Genomic DNA, 20,747 nt, shown 5'->3' on the forward strand with positions numbered 1-20,747 from the left:
AGAAAGCCCAACTTGTCAAGGAGATTCTAGAGCTTATCTGGCAAAATGAATAAACAAGCACAGCCTGGAAAGTCTTGGAAAAGAAGAATGCCAGGGTAGGGTTACCCAGCCAGAAATTAAAATATAAGCATGTTAATTTGTACAAGAATGAATAGATCAATGAGAAAGAATAGATACCTAGAAATAAACTCAAGCATACATAAGAATTTAATAAGTGATTAAAGTGGCATTTCAAGTAACGGGACAGGATGGCTTAAGCAATGAATACCTTTAGGACAACTGGGTAAACATTTGGGAAAACTAAAATTACACACTTCAAACTAAACACTGAAATTAGCTGCAGATGGGTTATTTATTTAAATGTAAAAATTGAAACAATAGAACACGAGAATATTTATTTAACATCGGTGTGGACAAGGCCGTTGAAAGGTGGAAACCATAAACGTTGGAACTGACTCATGGCACCTAACAACAACATTTCAAACCACATAAAAATATTAAACTTCTGTAAGCCAAAGAAACGTTACTGAGAAAAGCAAAAGGCAAATGACAGAGTAGAAAAATGTCTGCAACAAATATGGCAGCAAAAAGGGTAAGTTTTTTTTTAATTCATAAAGGCCCTTTTCAAATCGAGCTTATTCCCCACCCAGTAGCTGGGTGTGTGGGGTGGCAGTATGGTTTGTGGTTAGGAGAACATGCTCTGCTTACGTGAAGTACTCAAAATAGGCGAATGCTTAGAGACAGAAGTTTATTCGTGGTTGCCAGGGGCTGGAGGGAGGGGGAAATGGAGAGTTATTTCTTAGGGGGCGAGGAGTTTCTGTTTAAGGGGGGAAAAAAAAAGTTGTTGAGTCAGTCCTGACTCATGGCGACCCATGTGTGTCAGAGGAGAACTGTGCTCCATAGGGTTTTCAATGGCTGATTTTTCAGAAGTAGATCACTAGACCTTTCTTCCAAGGTACCTTTGGGTAGATTTGAACCTCCAACTTTTCAGTTAGCAGCCAAGTGTGTGAACTGTTGGTACTACCAGGGACTCTGAGTTTCTGTTTAGGGGGATGAAAAACATTTGAAAATGGATAGTGGTGATGGATGCACAACGTGGTGAATGTTTTAAATGGCAAATTTTTTTGTTACATATATTTTACCACAATAAAGAGAGAGAGAATGTGCTCTAGAGTCAAGCTGCCTGGGTTCCAAGTGAGACTGTACTTCTCCTTTTGTTACTTTGGGCAAGTTTGCTAACCTCCCTGTGCCTCAGCTACTCCATCTGTAAAATGGGGACGTGACAGTAGTACCTGCCTCATAGGGTTGCTGTGAGAATTAAATGAGCTGTTACCTTCACAGACATGTTTGAACCATGCTGGCAGGATGATCAGGAAACTTACAAAGGATATTTTACTTCATCTTTTTCACAGTGGTTTGGTCCCAAGTAGGAAACCCTGGTGGCGTAGTGGTTAGGAGCTATGGCTGCTAACCAAAAGGTCGGCAGTTCGAATCTACCAGGCGCTCCTCAGAAACCCGGTGGGGCAGTTCTACTCTGTCCAGTGGGGTTGATACTCTTTGGAATCTGCTTGACGGCAACAGGTTTTTTGTTTTGTTTTGGTCCAAATTAGGCGCCTGGTACGTATTCCAAATGAATCCGAAGGAACTAAGTGGCTGCTCTCCCCAATTCCCTTCCTGCCTCACCTGACCCTGGGCCCCCTGTGACTGGCTCTTGAGGTCAAGGGTCCCAGGGCAAGATCTGAAAACACCCCTCCCCCACTTCCGTTCCACTGCCACCTCCCTGCCTGCTTGGAGCTCTTCCGTGGCCCCCTCCCAGACGTGGTGCCCTCCTCCCTCCCCCGGCCCTTGCTGCCCCTACCATCTCAGCCAGCTTGTGGATGGCCGGGCACAGCGTGTTGACCGTGCTCTGGTACCACCGGTCCGCGCGGCCCAGGAATGCGGCCAGCTCTCCAAGCTCGGGCTGCCTGGATGCTGCAGGCCCCTGGAGGGAAGAGGAGTGGGGCAGACCCGTTAGGCACCCTCCTCCCAGCTGGCGGATCCCCAGATACCACCAGCCTTGTTTCTAGGTCCCTGCAAACTGGCTTCATGAATGTGGGCAAATAACCTCTCACCGCCTCGATCCCTGCACCATGTGGAGATGAGTTTTTGTCTACTTTGTTCTTCAGAAGAAGCTAGAATACCCTCCACTGAGGGTCGCTTGCCAAGAACACTGAACACTGATCATCAGTCTTAGAAGGGGACAAACGATGAGTGCTCTGACTTTAACACAGACAGTGCAGACAGATGAGAAGAGTGGGCACGTGCCTACACTTTCCCACTAGATTAGCCGGCTTCCACTGCCTGCGATTTCCATTTATGGGATCCCAGGAAGAGTGACGGTGTGGTGTGGTGTGGTGTGGTGTGGTGTGGTGTGGTGTGGTGTGGTGTGGTGTGGTGTGGTGTGGTGTGGTGTGGTGTGGTGTGGTGTGTGGTGTGGTGTGTGGTGTGGTGTGGTGTGTGATGTGGTGTGTGGTGTGGTGTGGTGTGTGTGTAAGGTGGTGTGTGTCTGAGTGGGTGTGTAAGGTGGTGTGTGTCTGAGTGGGTGTGTAAGGGTGTGTGTGCAAGGTGGTGTGTGTACGAGTGTGTGCAAGGTGGTGTGTATGAGCATGTGTAAAGTGGTGTGTGTGTATGAGCATAAGGTGGTGTGTGTGTATGAGTGTGTGTAAGGTGGTGTGTGTTTGAGTGTGTGTGTAAGGTGGTGTGTGTGAGTGTGTGTATGGTGCTGTGTGTGTGAGTGTGTGTAAGGTGGTGTGTGTGTATGAGTGTGTGTAAGGTGGTGTGTGTTTGAGTGTGTGTGGAACGTGGTGTGTGTATGAGTGTGTGTGAAGTGGTATGTGCATATCAGTGTGTGAAGTGGTATGTGTGTATCAGTGTGTGTAAGGTGGTGTGTGAGGTGGCATGTGTGTATGTATGTTGTGTGTGTATGGTATGAGCGTGTGATGTATGTGTGTGGTTTGTGTTTGAGTACTGTGTGGAAGTGAGTGTGTGGTATTTGTGGTGTTTGAGTATGAGTGTGGGAGTGAGTGTGGGGTGGTGTGTGTGGTATTTGAATGTGTGGTGTGTGTGTATGTGTATGTGTATGAGTGTAGGAGTGAGTGTAGTGCGTGTGGTATCTGAGTATGTGGTGCGCGTGGTATTTGAATGTGTGTGGTGTGCGTGGTATTTGAATGTGTGTGGTGTGCGTGGTATTTGAATGTGTGTGGTGTGCGTGGTATTTGAGTGTGTGTGGCGTGTGTGGTATTTGAGTGTGTGTGGTGTGCGTGGTATTTGAATGTGTGTGGTGCAAGTGTATTTGAATGTGTGTGGTGCGTGTGGTATTTGAATGTGTGTGGCGTGTGTGGTATTTGAGTGTGTGCGGTGTGTGTGGTATTTGAATGTGTGTGGTGTGAGTGTATTTGAATGTGTGTGGTGCGTGTGGTATTTGAATGTGTGTGGCATGTGTGGTATTTGAGTGTGTGCGGTGTGTGTGGTATTTGAATGTGTGTGGTATATGTGTGGGGGATTTGAATGTGGTGTGTGTGACTGTCTCAGGCAGAGGACAGAGACAGCCAGTAGGCAGACAGCCTCTGTCTGGTCGTTCCACTAATCCTCTGTCCCTTCCCGGCACTGGGGCTCAGGTTCCGGCTCTGCACCAGTTTTAAGGAACAACCACTGCCCTGATGCCTGCTGGCATGTGGGACTCAAAGCTGTGGGACTGAGGGCCCATGTTTAAGGAGAAGCTTGCAATTCATTCCATTAAAACAAAACAGTGATGGGCAGGTAGCTACGGTGAGAGAAAGTGTCTCCAGCCACATTCAACCCCAGGGCACCCATCTGTGGCTTCTGGAACAGAGGACTCTCAGCTCCACATTCTAGGGATGGTGACTCCATTCCCACGGGGGAGCCGTGGGGATGTGAGGCTGCAGTGTGTCCCACCCAGCCCCTCCCAGCCCCTCGCCTGCCCGTGATGCCTGCCCTCCTTCACTCCTCACCCACGTCCCCTCCTGTCACCCGCCCCGCCCGTCACCTCTGGGGCCAGGATGGGGATGTAGTAGAGCTGCAGGCTGAGCCTGGGAGTGAGGCAGAACTTCTGGGTCTCCCGTTTCCTGGCAGTGGGCAGCAAAACAAACAGGGTCAGGGCAGAGGTTTGAACAGGCTCAGCTCCGCATCCTAGCTCTGCCACTTCTTTTCTCTTGACTTGCTGCAATTTACCTAATCTCTCTGAGCCTGTTTTCCCATCTATAAAACGGGGCAGTGAGATCTGTGTGACAGGGTGGTGACTAGGACTAATGGCACTGACAAGTGTAAGGCAGTGAGCACAGTGCCCAGCACACAGGAGGTGACAGTGGTGCCCAGCATCTGCCCCCATCCCTCCGGGCTCTGCCTCCTGCCCTTTGCTCTCCACTCCTCAATCCTCCCCCAGCCTACACCGGGCCCTCCTCTGCCCCAGCCAGCCCCTCAGAGCCCTACCTGAGGGTGTGGTAGGCCTGGGCTAGGCGCCCCAGCATCCTGTCGTCTCCCAGCACCAGCACTCGGGCTGTGTGCACCCGGGAGACCCCAGGCAGCAGCTCCCCGTCCCCACCAGGCCCACCCGTCCTCTGGTGCAGCCCGGGGGGTCCATAACAGCTGCCAGGCAGCAAGAGGTCCGGGAGCCATGCCCGCTTCTTGATGCCCCCTTTGCGCTGCAGCCCGGCTCGCTCCATCTCAGGGCTGCTGGGCACAAGTGGCTCATCGGCCCCTGAAGGAAGGTCCCGCTCGATGCCGCTGTCAGTGGACAGCACGGACACCCGGGCCAGCTCCCGGTCTGGCAGGAGGCCCTGCAGATCCAAGGCCTCCAGGTCAGCACTGAGGCGGAGGCAGGACCGAGGGCGAAGGAAGAGTACGAGCTCCCTCCCTGTGAGGCAGAAGATGGGGAGGTCAGGGAGTGAGATGCCTGAGGCTAGCGGGTCTCACCCCAGAAAAGCCCGCTGTCCCGTGTTCCAGAGGCCCCACAGATGCCAAACAGACAAGTGGTTCTGTGGTCAACACAGTTTGAGAGCCCCGCACACTCCTGCTGCCTCTTGCTGAGTTCCGTTAGTAAACATATTAACGACTCTGAGAAGCCCTGCAGTAAAGAAATCTGCTTAGCCCAGTCTTTCGCACATTTAGCTGATCCTGGAGCCTTCTTTTTCACATACACTCATGCTATGGATTGAACTGTGTTCCACCTAAATATGTGTTAAAATCCTAATCGCTATACATTTAAACATGACCCTGTTCGGAAATAGGAGTTTTCTTTCGTTTTGTTAATGAGGTCATATCAGGGTAGGGTGGGGCTTAAACCTAATCTCTTCTGAGCTATAAAAAGAGTGGAATAGACATGAGCAAGATGCTGCAAGATGCTGTAAGAAGACAGACACACAGGCAGGTGCATCCCCAAGCCCAGGAGCTCCGAGGATTGCTGGCTATTAGACCTGACTGGGAGAGCTGCCGGCTACTAGACCTGACTGGGGAGAACTGCCCGCTACTAAACCTGACTGGGAAGAATTGCCCACTACTAGACCTGACTGGGGAGAACTGCCTGCTACTAAACCTGACTGGGAAGAATTGCCTGCTACCAGGCCTGACTGGGAGAACTGCCGGCTACCAGGCCTGAATGGGAGAACTGCCGGCTACCAGGTCTGACTGGGAGAACTGCCGGCTACCAGGCCTGAATGGGAGAACTGCCGGCTACCAGGTCTGACTGGGAGAACTGCCGGCTACCAGGCCTGACTGGGAGAACTGCCGGCTACCAGGCCTAACTGGGAGAACTGCCGGCTACTAGACCTGACTGGGTCAGTTCTACTCTGTCCTGTGTCTGCTATGGACTCGACAGCAACAGGTTTGTTTTTTTTGTTTTTTTAGACCTGAAATAGACCAAGAAGGACCTGCCCCTAGAGCCACACCCTGAATTCAGACTTCCAGCCTCCTGAACTGTGAGAAAAATCAATGTCTGTTCTTTAAAGTTACCCACTCGTGGTATCTGTGTTACAGGAGCACCAGGGAAATCAGCTCATTAGCACCCTCCCACTCCCCATAGCTCCCTCTGGGACACCTCCAGGCTTTTCTAATCTACCTTCATTTCCTGACAGATGAGTAAACTAAGGATCAGAGGGAGAACTGAGTCCATCTAGTGTGACTCAGCAAGTGGAAGGAAGGGCCAGGCCTTGAATCCAGCTCACCTGTTGTCTTAGTTACCTAGTGCTGCTGTAACAGAACTATCACAAGTGGACGGCTTCAACAAACAGAAATTGATCCCTCACAGTTTAGGAGGCTAGAAGTCTGAATTCAGGGTGCTGGCTCCAGGGGAAGGCTTTTTCTCTCTGTGGGCTCTGGGGGAAGGTCCTTGTCTCTCAGCTTCTGTTTCCTGGTCCCTTGGAGATCTCATGTGGCCAGGCCTCTGTCTTCCCCCATCTCTGCTTGCTTAATCTACTCCTTTTATATCTTGTAAAAGATTGACTCAAGGCACCCTCTACACTAACCCTGCCTCATTAACATAACAAAGACTACCCATTCCCAAATCGGATTATAACCACAGGTGTAGAGTTAGAATTTACAACACATTTGGGGGACGTAATTCAGTAATTCAATGGATAACGGCTGTCCAGCGCTTCTCACTCCAGCATACGGGCAAGGGACCAGTGGGATGGGGACTCTGGGTTGAAGGGATGCGTGTCAGGGGACTGGAGCTCTCTGGACGGCCTCCCAGCTTTGGGGAACCATAGCTTTTGTGCACCTGCCTCCTCCTTGGGGACGTGCATTTACCAGGTCCAGGAGGCCAGTGGCTAATCCACTGTGCTATTCTGATGTCGAGAAAGTGTGTCCTTCATCCAGACCTGTGCAACAACTCAGGGAAGGGGGCAAGGAGCACACACAGACACGTGCACACATGTGCACGCACACAGAGCACACACCACCCTCTCCAGCCAGCTGTGCAGAGGAGCCTCTTTCTGCAGAGGTCGCAGCATGGCACTTACAGAGCTGCTCCTCATCCGTCCACAGGTGGAAGGTGATGTGGGGGCTGGGCAGGGGGATGCTTGGTGGCCGGTCCTGGAGAGGGTCACCTGAAGGAAGGAGCAGGCTGTGGAGACCACAGAGAGGAGGATGCTGGGATTCTTCTGTGCCCTCCCATCCTCCCCAGCTCTTGCTAGGGGCTTAGAGGGGGTGGCAGAGACCCTCTCCCTCCCCTACCTGGTCTTGTTGAGCCTTCCTTTCCATGTGGCTTCCCTTCCTCCCCATCTCTGCCACTATCAGCTCATCCAGGGCCTAACATTGCAGCTGTCAGTCCCTGCCCGAGAGTTCTGAGCACTTTCCTTTTCCTACAAACTTCTCAGCCCAGCCTTGAGGACCCGTCACAAACCACCCTCTCCTCCCAAGGCTGCCCTCCTTGTCGCCCGCCCCACCCTGTTCTGCAGTGGAGCTGGTTTTCCCAATGTTCCCTAAATGCCTTGTCTGCATCTAGACCAGGAGGACAAGGCCTCTGTTTATCTCAGGGCTTCTGGCCCCTGTAGTATCTGGAAACCCCGGTGGTGTAGTGGTTAAGTGTTATGGCTGCTAACCAAAAGGTCAGCAGGTCAAATCCCCCAAGTGCTCCTTGGAAACTTTATGGGGCAGTCCTACTCTATCCTATGGGGTCACTATGAGTCGGAATTGACTCATCAACCACGGGTTTGACTTTTGGTTTTCTGCAGTATTTTGCACACAGTCGCCACTCAATTAACATTCACTGCAGTCGGTGATGCGAAAGAGACCTCAGCAGCAAAGTGGCAAGGGCAGCAGGAACCGGGACAAGATACCAGGGCCAATCCCTGCTCCTGCCCTCCTTCTGGAAGCCTGCCTGACCGCTCCGGCCACGTGGTCACTCCTTCCCAAGCAGACTTTACTGTTTGCACATTGCGCACACTCCACGGGTAGCCTTAGGGTTTGGCACTCATTGGTATTCCTGTTTAACTTCCGCACAGCCACAGCTCCCTTCCCAGTGAGGCTGCAGGCTTCTTTGTGGGACAGCAACCAATGTTTACAGACCACCACCTGCCAGGCCCTGCTCTACTACCTCACACACATTAAATCAGCACACTGGATCCTGCCAGCAACCCTGGGCAGCAGGTACTGTTATGGTCCTCAATTGACAGATGAGGAACCAGGGGCACAGAGAGGTTAAGTGACTGGGCCAAGGTCACAGAGTAAGTGGCAGAGCCATAATTTAAGTCCTGACAGCCCAGATCCAGAGTCCATGCTCTTAACCACAATAGTTTTCAGTCCCCGACTTATAGGTGACCCCATGCACCTGGTCCTGTGCCATCCCTATGATTGGCTGCAGATCAGACCGTTGTGATTGAAAGGGTTTTCACTGGCTGATTTTTGGAAGTAGATCACCAGGCCCTTCTTCCTAGTCCATCTTAGTCTGGAAGCTCCACTGAAACCCGTTCAGCATCACAGCAAGAAACGAGCCTCCACTGACGGACAAGTGGTGGCTGCGCATGAGGTACACTGGCCGAGAATCGAACCCTAGACTCCCGAATGGAGGCGAGAATTCTACCACTGAACCACCACTTCCCCTGTCTTATCCACAATACCTTGCTCTTAACCACTATCCCACACTGGCCCCTGTAGGGGCAAAGGCTCCATGGGTGGGCTGGCTAATCGTTGAGAAGTCCAGGTGGGAGACAGGGGTCCCTGGATGTGACCTGGATGGTGGTGGTGGGAGTGGCCCAGGCTGGGTCTCACCGGGTCTATGCGGAGTTACTGCTGAACGTTAACAAGTGGTGCCCAGATGTACCCCAGGGTTTGTCCCAGCTTCCAGAGCCACCTCCATGGGGTGACCAGAGGCAGTTCAGAATGTTAAGAGAAAACTGAGAAGATAGAGGGGGGTCTTTAGGCAGGGGTCCTCCTGCCAGCCTTGCCAGCCTTGCCCTGACTTCTGCAGCTTCCACCCTCCCTGTCAAGCTTGAAACCTGGGACTGGCATGTGGACCTCTGTCGGTGGCTTCCAGTCCTCAGCCTCATGCCCGGTACTACGGGTACACAGCCAGTGGCTGGAAGTTCCAGGACATGTAATCTGGCAAATCCCCTGGGTACCTTGGGTGCCCATGAAACAGGACACAATTCATGACTGTCCTGTAACATGCAGAAAATAGATGTTCTGGGACACTTCTCTAGGCTAGTTAGGATTTCCCAATCCAAACGGGCTTGTTTCCCACAGTGTCACCGTGTATGGCATTATCTTACAAAACCGCAAGTAGAAAGAATGTGTGCTGAATAAAAATCCACGGTACCCCATACAAGTGACGTTGACTCACCTGCTGTTTTAGGTGATCAAATCCTTTACTACAGCACAAGCCACTTGCTGTCTAGTTGGCTCCGACTCGTGGCAACCCCGTGTGTGTCAGAGTAGAACTGTGCCCCATGGGGTTTTCAATGGCTGATTTTAGAAGTAAATCACCAGGCCTTTCCTCTGAGGGACCTCTGGGTGGACTTGAACCTCCCACCTTTAGGTTAGCAGCCAAGTACATTAACCGTTTACACCATCCAGGACTTGGTTAAGAACTAGATGGCCTGGGTTTGAGTCTTGATTCTGCCACTTACTGGCTAGGTGATCTTGGGCAAGATGTTTAACCTCCTCAGTTTTCTCATCTGTAAAATGGGGATAATAATAGTTTTTATCTCATAAGTTTACAGTGAGGATCAATTAATTTGACAGATGTAATATATGTAAACATATGTAAAGTGCTCAGAACAACACCTGGAGTATACATAGTAGATGCTCTATAGATGTTAGCTGTTATTATTATCAAAATGAGATAAAGCGTGGCCTTCTTGCACTGGACATGCCTACCCTTTAGCCAGGTCACAACCAGCCTATCACTGCCTGCCCTACTTACAACCAAGGGCGGGAGACTTTGGTGGAGCGGGACAGTCTGTTGAGCTAGCATGGATTCGGACGTCTGGACTTTTGAAAACTTCCCTGGTCCTCCTCCCACCCACCTTCTTAACCCCGGGCCTGCCAGGTCCTGAGCTGTTCCGCAGTCCGCACCCTCCCACCCTCTGCAGGCTCAGCGCGGCCTGGGCCCGGCCGCCTGCACTGCTCTCTGGCGCCCCCTGCGGGCCCGCCGCCCCAGCCGCGCTCTTGGGGGATCCTCAGGCCGCAGCCCCCACCGCCTCCACCGGCAGGAGGGGCGGGGCCTCGCAGCCTTCCGGTGGGTCCGCAGGTCACTTACCGCCGCAGCGACCCCTCGCGGCCGCTGGGGGCCCCAGGAGCGAGCAGTAAATCTCCTCCAGCCTCTCCAGGTGACCAGCCCGGCTGGGACTGGGCTCGTTAGCCATTTGCTCCACGGCGGCCACCACAGCGTGGAAATACTGCTCCAGGGCGCGGCGAGGGCTGGCCTGTCGGGGAGCGGCGTCAGAGCCTGGGTTCCGACCCAGCACCCACCCAACCCTGCTGCTAAGCCAAAGCCGGAGGGACATGGACACCCAGCGTGGCACCTCCCCTCTGCCCGGGGAGGGGGGGCGAGGAGGGAAGCCTGTCTGCCGAAGGTTTCTGGGCCCCACACCCAGGTCCCTACTGCTGCCGATGCTGCCTGCAGCTGGGGGTCCGCTCTGCCCCTCGCACATGGCCCGACAGCCTGGTTTTGAGAGACAGCTGGTGCCCTACGACGTCTGTAGCCCAAAGGGGCAGGGATGGCCGCAGACCCCACCCCTTTGAGAGTATCACCAAGCACTTGGACCAGTGTTCTGCCCCCGCTGGGAGTAAATTGCTGGAAGGCAGGGATTTTGTCTGTTTTGTTTACAGGATTTTGTTTGCATCCCGGCACCTAGAACAGTTCCTGGCACATAGTAGGTGTTCAATAAATATTTGTTAAATAAATATTTCCTAAACTTCTTCCAGTGGAAACCCTGGTGCCATAGCGGTTAAGTGCTATGGCTGCTAACCAAAGGGTCAGCAGTTCAAATCCAACAGGCGCTCCTTGGAAACTCTATGGGGCAGTTCTACTCGGTCTTATAGGGTCGCCATGAGTCAGAATCGACTCGATGGCAACAGGTTTTATGTTTTTGCTGTTGTTCTGAAGCTTCTTTCAGTTCCTATACGACCCTGACATACCATGTATACTATAATTTACTCTGTATTTTTCTTAAACCAGCTCACTTTTTTAGTTCAAAATTATTTCAAAAGGAGACTATACTGCCACTCTAAATAATAAAGTGTCACGTGTCATAAATAGAAAATATCTAAAATGAATATAATTATCCCAGAGGACTGACTATTAAATTCTAGCTGGATACTGTTGCCTGCCAAGGTTTTCAGCTCAAATCTCACTTCTTCTTTATTAAAAAAAAAAAAAAAAAGGAGAGACTAGGGGCATAGGGACAAGCTAAGCCTTTCTCCTTAGCGGAAACAGAAGGTTTGAAAGAGAAGGGAAAGAAGTTTCTTCCTGTGTCATCTGCAACAGATAGGGAGCCATGGAGGTGGCTGCACAGAGGAGTGGCATGAGCCAACTCCCATTTGAGCAGCTGCAGAACTGACACTAGGCGGCTAGGGCAGGAGCAGAAGCAGGGAGACAGGAGGCTGCTGCAATGATCCACACAAGAAACTGCAATGGCTTCGACCGGGGTGGTGGCAGTTGAAGTGGAGAGAAGTGGTTGGACCCTGCCCATATTTTGAAGGTGGAGCCAACAGGAAGGACTCAAGGATGACCCCAACGGTTTTTGCCTGAGTGAGGAGAAGAAGGGCAAGGGCATGAGCTGATGTGGGGAAAGACTGTGGGTGGAGCTGTTTCTAGAGAAGTGAGGAAAAGCAGATTAGACCCCGAGAAGCTGTGGCTGGTTCAAAGTCATGTTGCCAACCCACAGGAGAGCTGGCTCTCAAGGATGTGTCTCTGACTTCCTTCCTTGGCCTCATCCCCATGTCCCTCTAGAAATCTCTGGCTTCAAGGTTAGCAAAGAAGCCTAACCTGGTCCTACCAACACTGACCCCACATAGGGCAGCCCCACCTGGATACTTTCCCACCTCCAGCACCCAGAATATGGTACCAGAGGATCAGAGAGGTGGACTATCGCAAGCTGACCTTCCAGTCTTGGGGCCTTGCAGCTGGTCTGTGGACACGTGCAGAGATCAGTCTACTCCCCACCTAGGCCTCAGACCAGAGGCCTAACGAGCAGATGGGAGCAGGTAGAAGGCTCTGTTCTGGGTGCTATATGTGTGCCCAGAGCGATGCTCGAGGCAGCAGCCAATTAGCAGTTTCTATTGGCCATCACAGTTTCCATAGCCAGCTGTGAGAGCATTCGGCAATTTAACGCTAATTGTCATAGGTGCTATTTTCCATAGATAGGCCCCCCGTCTCAGACCCAGGTCCTCAGTAGACAGGATGTGGGCTGGTGGTCAGACAAGACCTCTCTGCCCGGCTGGTGACTGGCTGAGTCATCTCTCCCAGACTCACTTGATCTCAACCAGCCAAGGTATGACTGAGAATGGCCCTCCAATAGCTGCCTCAAGAGGCTGAATTTCAGACAGGGGAGCAGGGGGCTTGGGGAGAAGGTGGGCAATGGTGGTCAGCAAGAGCTGGAGAGCCCAGGCCAGGCTGATGTCAAGGATCCCCAGCATCCAATGGGAGAGGGGACATGCCAGGGGACTGCGAAGGACCCCTCTAACTCTAAGCTTCTGAGCATTTCCAAGACCAGTGATGCTTTCCCATAGTCTCTCCCTGCTCCTCTTCTGCCCCTCCCCCAATTCTCTATACGCACAAATTTAGACTCTGGATAAGGTGGGTTCTAGATAAAGTGAGGCAGTGGTGGTGGGAATATAACTCTTTCTGTGTTTCCTTTTTCCATTGCAAAGTAACGTATGCGACAGACCCTATTCCTGACCTGGCATCTCTCAAACCTATTCCATTCCTGATACCCTCAATGCTACCCAGCCTCATCCCTAACCTTAAGCCTGAACTCCAGGAGCCTCCAACTCAGGGATGGAGTAGGGTTTGGAATTCCCAGTTTTCCCATGTTATTGAGTAACAAAAATCAATGTTCTTACATGTTGGACTTGGCTATGTCAAAATGGCACCACCAATATTTCCTGTTTTGTGAGCCAGAAACGATCACTAGAGTCTCTACAAGGGCAGTAGGGGCTGCCGGATCAGTAGGCAAACTCTGGGTCAGGGAATCTCCTCCCTTCCCAAACTGCCCAACAGGCATCACCAATTACCAGGCAGGAGAACAGTGTCCCACGTTAGGGACGATACGTGTCTGTGCTGAAACCAAGATGGGACCTTAGTGTGACATGCAAATGAACCTTGTACTTAGGACCAGATGTGTCAGCCTGGCTTCCTGAACAGGATGAGGGGGTGGGCTGATTGCCTTTCCCAGGGTGTCCTAACCCAAAACACATCCCACAGGATCTGATGGGTGTCAGCACATCCCTCCCCTCTGCCCTGAGCACATGTCAACAGTCCCAAGAACCGCTTAGCTGAACGTGTGCATTATATGGCACCTGACCGACCCCACTTCTATATCTGTTCTCGTTGAGGCGGGAATGGGGTCCTTCTTCTGAGCACAAGACGGGTGTGTGCAGACCATCATCCCTGTGTCAGTTGCTGCAGGGAGTGACCTGCTAGCCATGGGAGACCGATGCCCAGTACTGAAGCTGGCCTTGTTCTGTCTCTTCTCTATGTGAGTAAAGTGTTGTTCCATTAAGTGCCTGTGTGTGAATCGTACTTTTCTGGCAATCCCAGACTTCGGTTGGACAGTTTGGCACAGCCAGCAAGATCACTGCTTAGGTAGATATGAGCTAGTGGGGCATGGGAGTATGTCTACACAATGCCGTTGTATGCTGTGAACACCCCAAAGGGAATGTTATATTAAGGAGAGGAAGTCAAGGATGGTGGGATGTGGGGAGTGAGTCAAGAATCCCCAACTGGGCCAAGCCAGTGACTAACCACAAGGAACGGTATTCTAAAGATGTAAATGGTGCCTTTTGAGGAAAGGTATAACAGACACCAAAACCCATTGCTGTCGAGTGGAGTCAGACTCATAGCAACCCTACAGGACAGGGTAGAACTGCTCCATAGAGTTTCCAAGGAGTGGCTGGTGGATTTGAACTGCCGACCTTTTGGTTAGCAGGCGAGCTCTTAACCACTGCGCCACCAGGGCTCCAAGGAAAGACACGGCAGTACATAAAAGGCACCTACCAAAGGGAGGATCCAAGACGTAGGACCCAAAATATGAAGAATTCCAGATGGGAAACAACAGGAGGGAAAGGAACCCATCCAGTGTATTTCGACGGACAAAGCAAGGTCTGAGTCAAGGGCTGGGAAAAGGACTGACACACCATTTCCTGGGACAAGACAAGCAGGGGATAACTGAACCCTTGAAGGTGCCCTCCCTCTCTGGGTGCCTGCCCCCTCCTGCAGTGGCAGCAGCACAGCCCCAAGTCTTAGCAGCTCAGAAACTTAGCCACCATTTAGTCCAGGCTTCTTAGAAAAAAAAAATTTTTTTTTTTTTCTAAGAGTCTTGCCCACATCACCCCACAAAATGGTCCCCTCTGACAGTCATGCACTCACTGCTCCAGGGAGCAATTCTCCACCCAAGAAGTCCAAGCACCTGGTGTCAACCCTTGGCAAGAAAATCTCCAACCTACTGGATCTCTGGAGCCTTGTATAGGGGCTGAGGTTGAGTCAAAGAGACAAGGCTAAGAAATAAGTAAGTGTTGGAAACATCTAGATGCCCAACACAGGACCAGAGGATTGGCTAGATAAGCAACAGCACATTCATGACAGAGAATATTGTGCAAACATTAGAAACACATTTCCAAAGAATATTTGACTGACGTGGAGGGATAAATATTATATATATATACACACATGTTGTTAGCTGTCGTCAAGTTGGCCCCTGACCCATGGCAACCCCAAGCACAATGGAAGGAACTGCTGCCTGGTCCTGTGCCATCCCCATGACTGGTTGTGGATTGGACCATTGTGATCCATAGGGTTTTCACTGGCTGCATTTTTGAAGTTGATTGCCAGGCCTTTTTTCCTAGTCCATCTTAGTCTGGAAGTTCTGCTGAAATCTGTTCAGCGTTATAGCAACACATAAGCCTCCAGTAACAGGTGGGTGGTGGCCGCACACGAATTGCATTGACTGGGAATTGATCCTGGACCCTCCACATGGAAGGTGAGAATTCCACCACTGAACCACCAACCAACAAAGCAAATCTGCTGTCATCAAGTCGATTCTGAGTATAGTGACCCTATAGGACAGAGTAGAACTGCCCCATGGGGTTTCCAAGCTGTAAATCTTGACAGAAGCAGACTGCCACATCTTGCTCCCACGGAGCACCTGGTGGTTTTGAATTGCAGACTTTTTCGTTAGCAGCTGGGGACTTAACCACTGCACCACCAGGGCTCCTTACTGAAACACCAGTGCACCCTATATTATGCATATATGTATATTTATATGTCATGGATTGAATTGTGTCCCCCAAAAATATGTACTGTAAATACTAACCTCTATGCTATGCTATAATACCATTTGAGAATAGATTGTCTTTGTTAAGGAGACAGGATTACTGTAGGGTGTGTCTTAAGTCAATCTCTTTTGAGATATAAAAGACATTAAACAAGGAAGCTAGAAAGTAGAGATGGGGAAAGACAGATGCCAAGACACAGAAAGATCACGCAGGAGCAGAAGATCAGAGGAGACAAGGACCTTCTTCCAGAGCCAACAGAGAAAGAAAGCCTTCTCCTAGAGCCGGCACTCTGAACTCAGATTTCTAGCCTCCTAAACTGTGAGAAAATAAATTTCTGTTTGTTAAAGCCACCCACTTGTGGTATTTCTATTATAGCAGCACTAGATGACTAAGACAGAATTTGGTTCCAGAAGAGTGGGGTGCTGCTCTAATAGATACCTAAAATGTGGAAGCTATTTTGAAAGTGGGTAATTAGTAGAGGCTAGAAGAGTTTTAAGATGCCTCATAGTAAAAGCCTAGATTATCTTGAAGGGAATGTTGGTAGAATTATGGACATCAAAGGCAATTCTGGATAGGGCTCAGAAGGAAGCGAGGAGAGCTACAGAGAAAGACTCTATCATCTTAGAGAATACGTATGGCACCAGCAACAGAATGTTGCTCAAAACGTGGACATTAAATTTGCTTCTGGTGAGGCTTTTAAAAGAAAACGAGATTTAGCCTGTGACTGATGGATCTAACTACCACAGCAGAAAATCCATCAGCTTAAACTGAAAGGGTCAGAGACAGGACAAAAGGAAAGAAAACGGTTTGCCTCTTGAACTCTACAGGCAGAAAACAGGCCAAAGGAGCTATATCTGTTGACCTCCAAGAAAAAAGAACCATCTCTGGAGCAGCTCGGAGGTCAGCAGAACTGTTCAGAGAAGCATGGGAAACAGAGCCTTCTGGTTTCAAAGGGAGGAGCCACAGTCTCCTGGATCTCAAAGGGTGGGGCCACAGCCTCCTGGATCTCAAAGGGTGGGACCACAGCCTCCTAGGTTTCAAAGAGGCGGATCTTCGCCATCTTGGTTCTGGAGCGTGGGGCTACTGTTAAGGTGTGCTAGGGGAATGGGGCCACCACCCAAAGCTGAGGGGGCAGGGCTGCCATACCCAAGGGGCAGAAGTATGGGGCCTGCCAGTGCCGAGGGGATGGAGTTGCCACTCATATGAACTAGGAGAATGGGGTCTGCTGGGGCCAAGGAGTTGGGGTCACCACTTAGATGGACTAGGAGGAAGGGGCTTCCCAAAGCCAAGGAAATGCAGTGTTGTTCCAGTGCATCTGGAAGGCAAAGCTGAAACCCAGGACTGAGGAGTCTCCATCTAGAATCCAGGGAGTGTGACCAACACCCAGAGTCTGGAGGGCACGGCCATTGACCAGGTGGTCTCAGAGAACAGAAGATTATTTTCAAGCCTTTAGGTCCAACGTAAATTGTTCTGCTGGGTTCTGAACTTGCTTGGTGCCCATTATCTCTTCTTTCCCTCCCATTTCTCCCATTTGTAATGGAAGTGTCTACCTTGTGCCTGTTCCACCATTGTACTTTGGAAACAGCTAACTTGTAGTCTAGATTTCACAGGTTCACAGAAAGAGAAATTTTGCCCCAGGATGGGATACATTTAAAGTCTCACCCGTGTTTGATTTAGATGATTCTGACAAGATTTTAGACTCGAAGTTGACTTAAGACTTTTGAGATGATGTGATGGGGTGAATGTGTTTTGCCTGTGGGTGAGACATGAATTTGAGAGGGCCGAAGGGTGAGATTTTATGGATTGAATTGTGCCCCCCCCCGAAATATGTGTTGTAAATCCTAACCTCTATGCCTGTGGTTATAATCCCATTTGGGAGTGGACTGTCTTTATTATGTTAATGAGACAGGATCAATGCAGGGTATGTCTTAAGTCAGTCACTTCTGAGATATAAAAGAGATTAAATGAGCAAGCTAGGAAGTAGAGATGGGGGAAGAAATCGCCAAGCCACATGCAGTTTGCCCGGGTGCAGAACCTCAGAAGAGAGAAGGTCCTTCTTCCAGAGCCAACAGAGAAAGCCATCCCCTAGAACCGACTCCTTAAATTCAGACTTCAAGTCTCCGGGAACTGATGGAATATCAAGTGAGATGTTTCAACGAACTGATGCAATGCTAGAAGCGCTGACTGGTCTATGCAAAGAAACTTCAAAGATGGCTACCCGGTGAACTGACTGGAGCATACCCATATTTGTGCCTATTCCAAAGAAAGGTGACCCAACAGAATGCCAAAATTATCAAAAAAATATCATTAACATCACATGCAAGTAAAATTTTGCTGAAGATAATTCAAAAATGGTTGCAGTAGTACATTGACAGGGAACTGCCAGAAATTCAAGCCAGTTTAGAAGAGGATGTGGAACCAGAGATATCATTGCTGATGTCAGATGGATCCTGACTGAAAGCAGAGAATACCAGAAGGATGTTTACCTGTGTTTTATTGACTATGCAAAGGCATTCGACTGTGTGGATCATAACAAACTATGGATAAAACTGCGAAGGATGGGAGTTCCTGAACACTTAATTGTGCTCATGAGGAACCTGTACATAGACCACGAGGCAGCCATTTGAACAGAACAAGGGGATACTGCATGGCTTAAAATCAGGAAAAGTGTGCATCAGGGTTGTATCCTTTCACCATATTTACTTAATCTGTATGATGAGGAAATAATCCAAGAATCTGGACTATATGAAGAAGAACACAGCGCTGGGATTGGAGGAAGACACATTAACTACCTGCGATATGCAGATGACACGACCTTGCTTGCTGAAAGTGAAGAGGACTTGAAGCACTTACTAATGAAGATCAAAGACCACAGCCTTTGGTATGGATTACACCTTAACATAAAGAAAACAAAAATCCTCACAACTAGACCAATAAGCAACATCATGATAAACAGATAAAATATGGAAGTTGTCAAGGATTTCACTTTTCTTGGATCCACAATCAAGACCCACGGAAGCAGCAGGCAAGAAATCAAACAACATAGCGTATGGGCAAATCTGCTGCAAAAGTCCCCTTGAAAGTGTTAGAAAGCAAAGATGTCACTTTGAGGACTACGATACGCCTGACTCAACCCATGGTATTTTCAATCCCCTCATATACATGGGAAAGCTGGACAATGAATAACGAAGGCTGAAGAAGAATTGATGCCTTTGAATTACGGTGTCGGCTAAGAATATTGAATGTACCATGGACTGCCAGAAGAACAAACAAATCTGTCTTGGAAGAAGTACAGCCAGAATGCTTAGAAGCAAGGATGGCGAGACTTGGTCTCACATACTTTGGACATATTATCAGGAGGGACCTGTCCCTAGAGAAGGACATCATGCTTGGTAGAGGGTCAGCGAAACAGAGGAAGACCCTCAACGAGATGGATTGACACAGTGGCTCCAACAACGGGCTCAAGCATAGCAATGACCGTGAGGATGGCGAAGGACCTGGCAGCGTTTTGTTCTGTTGTACACAGGGCTGCTATGAATCACGACTGGCTCGATGGCATCTAAAGATGCAACAAAAAGCCTCCTAAACTGTGAGAAAATATATTTCTGTTTCTTAAAGCCACCCTCTTGTGGTTTTTTTGTTATAGCAGTACTAGACAACTAAGACACTGTATCTGCCGGGTATAAAACTATAATGTAGAGCTTGATATCTCAATTTGTTAAAAAAAGAGTGGAGGGACTGGAAAACAATTGAATATAAGCTTGAAGTTGGATAGATCTGGGTTCAAATTCTGCCTGAGTCACTTCATATTAACTTTTCTGTGCCTTATTTTCCTCATCTGTAAATGGAGATAATTTCACAAGGTTGTGGTGAGAATTTAAAAATGTGATACATGTAAAATGCTTATCATAGGGCCTGAAACATAACAGGCGATCAAGAAGTGGTGGCTATTATGATAACCATCGTCATTACTATAAAAATTATATACCTAACACTGTTCATCGTTATTACGTTTGGGTAGAAGGATTATTAGTGATTTTAATTTTCTTCTTTGGCTTATTTGCATTTTTTCAGATTTTCCGTAGTGAATATGTATGAATTTTTTAATTTTTGCGGAAAAAGGTGATATGAAACAGGAGAAGGGAAAGAGCAATGGAGGGATTGCTTGGTGTGGGCGTGCAGGGAGCTCAGTTGGAACTGACAGGGGCTCAGGACAAAGCAATTACCTGCAGCTTCTTCTGCAGAGCAGCTGAGTGGCAGCCCTCCCCCAGGGCAGCCTGCAGGGCGTGGGAGACCACGTGGCGCATGCAGGCCTCTGGTGTCTGCTGCACCTGAGCCGCCTGGATCTCTAGCAATAGGGCACTGCACACGGAGGCGGAGACCAGCTCAGGGTCCACAAAGAGGAACACTCTGTGAGCAGAGGTGGGTGGGACAGAAGGGGACTGATAAGAATGACTGCTGGGAGAGGGGCCGCTGGATGCAGCTCCCCAAGTTATTGAGATTTGAATTCAAAAGCCTAGAGGAGGGGCAATAGAGAGTGGTGGGGACTGTGGCATGCATGTCCCTTCTAGAGGGGCAGCCAGTGCTCAGCTACAGCCCACAGTCTTCATATAGGAAAGCGGGCCCAACCTCATGTCTTGGCAAATTCCAACCTAAATCCTTCTCTTCTGTGAAAGGGCCAGTACCCTGGCCCAGTGGGCATACCACCCTCTAGGAATCACCCTAAATCCTTACAGCTAAAACTGGAGCGCTGAACCTGAGCGAGTCCTGTTTTCTTCCATCACCCTATCACACTGGAAAACCAACTTCCCTTGCCTTGTCCTTCCTGCTCAACTGTGTCATCCCAATCTCTCCCAGGTTCTAGTTTTCCAGTCAATTCCTCTGGATCCCCTTCTCCTTCCTGTACCCTTCATGAACACAGAGCCTCAAGCCTTAACCCACGCTGTGCCTTTAGTGCCAAGTCAGCAGAGGTGCCTGCAGAGGAGGAAGGCATGCACCCCCAACTTCATCAGCCCCTCCCCAACACAAAGAGCGGACACACCCTCAATCTCATCTAGGTACAGAAAGATGAAAGCCCCCTTTCTTACCAGACTGTGGCCCAGAACCCCAACAGCACAGGTATCCTGGAACCATTTCAAGCTGCCTGGCTGGCTTGAGGCTGCATCATGGCCAGGGACAGGATGGAGTGGTAGGGACTGTGGCATACAGGACTCCAGAGTAGCCCTGTGGCCAGATCCACCCTCTGCATATGAGCAGCT

The 20,747-nt window shown here is 49.9% G+C and overlaps 1 protein-coding gene across 5 annotated transcripts in view; it reads right to left on the minus strand.

Moving 5' to 3' along the window:
• The window catches only part of PIK3R6 (phosphoinositide-3-kinase regulatory subunit 6), a 114,146-nt gene that overhangs the window by 34,727 nt on the left and 58,672 nt on the right, over positions 1-20,747 (minus strand). For all 5 annotated transcript variants that reach the window (XM_064271769.1, XM_064271767.1, XM_023556446.2 and 2 more), the window contains 7 exons: positions 19,716-19,899; positions 10,253-10,418; positions 9,621-9,668; positions 7,014-7,100; positions 4,489-4,912; positions 4,046-4,124; positions 1,859-1,981 (listed from right to left, as the gene is read on the minus strand). In XM_064271769.1, coding sequence (XP_064127839.1) covers positions 1,859-1,981; positions 4,046-4,124; positions 4,489-4,912; positions 7,014-7,100; positions 9,621-9,668; positions 10,253-10,418; positions 19,716-19,899 — 1,111 coding nt within the window. The remainder of the gene's footprint in view (positions 1-1,858; positions 1,982-4,045; positions 4,125-4,488; positions 4,913-7,013; positions 7,101-9,620; positions 9,669-10,252; positions 10,419-19,715; positions 19,900-20,747) is intronic.

The sequence above is a fragment of the Loxodonta africana genome, chromosome 18 (genome assembly GCF_030014295.1).
Source record: "Loxodonta africana isolate mLoxAfr1 chromosome 18, mLoxAfr1.hap2, whole genome shotgun sequence".
NCBI lineage: Eukaryota > Metazoa > Chordata > Mammalia > Proboscidea > Elephantidae > Loxodonta > Loxodonta africana.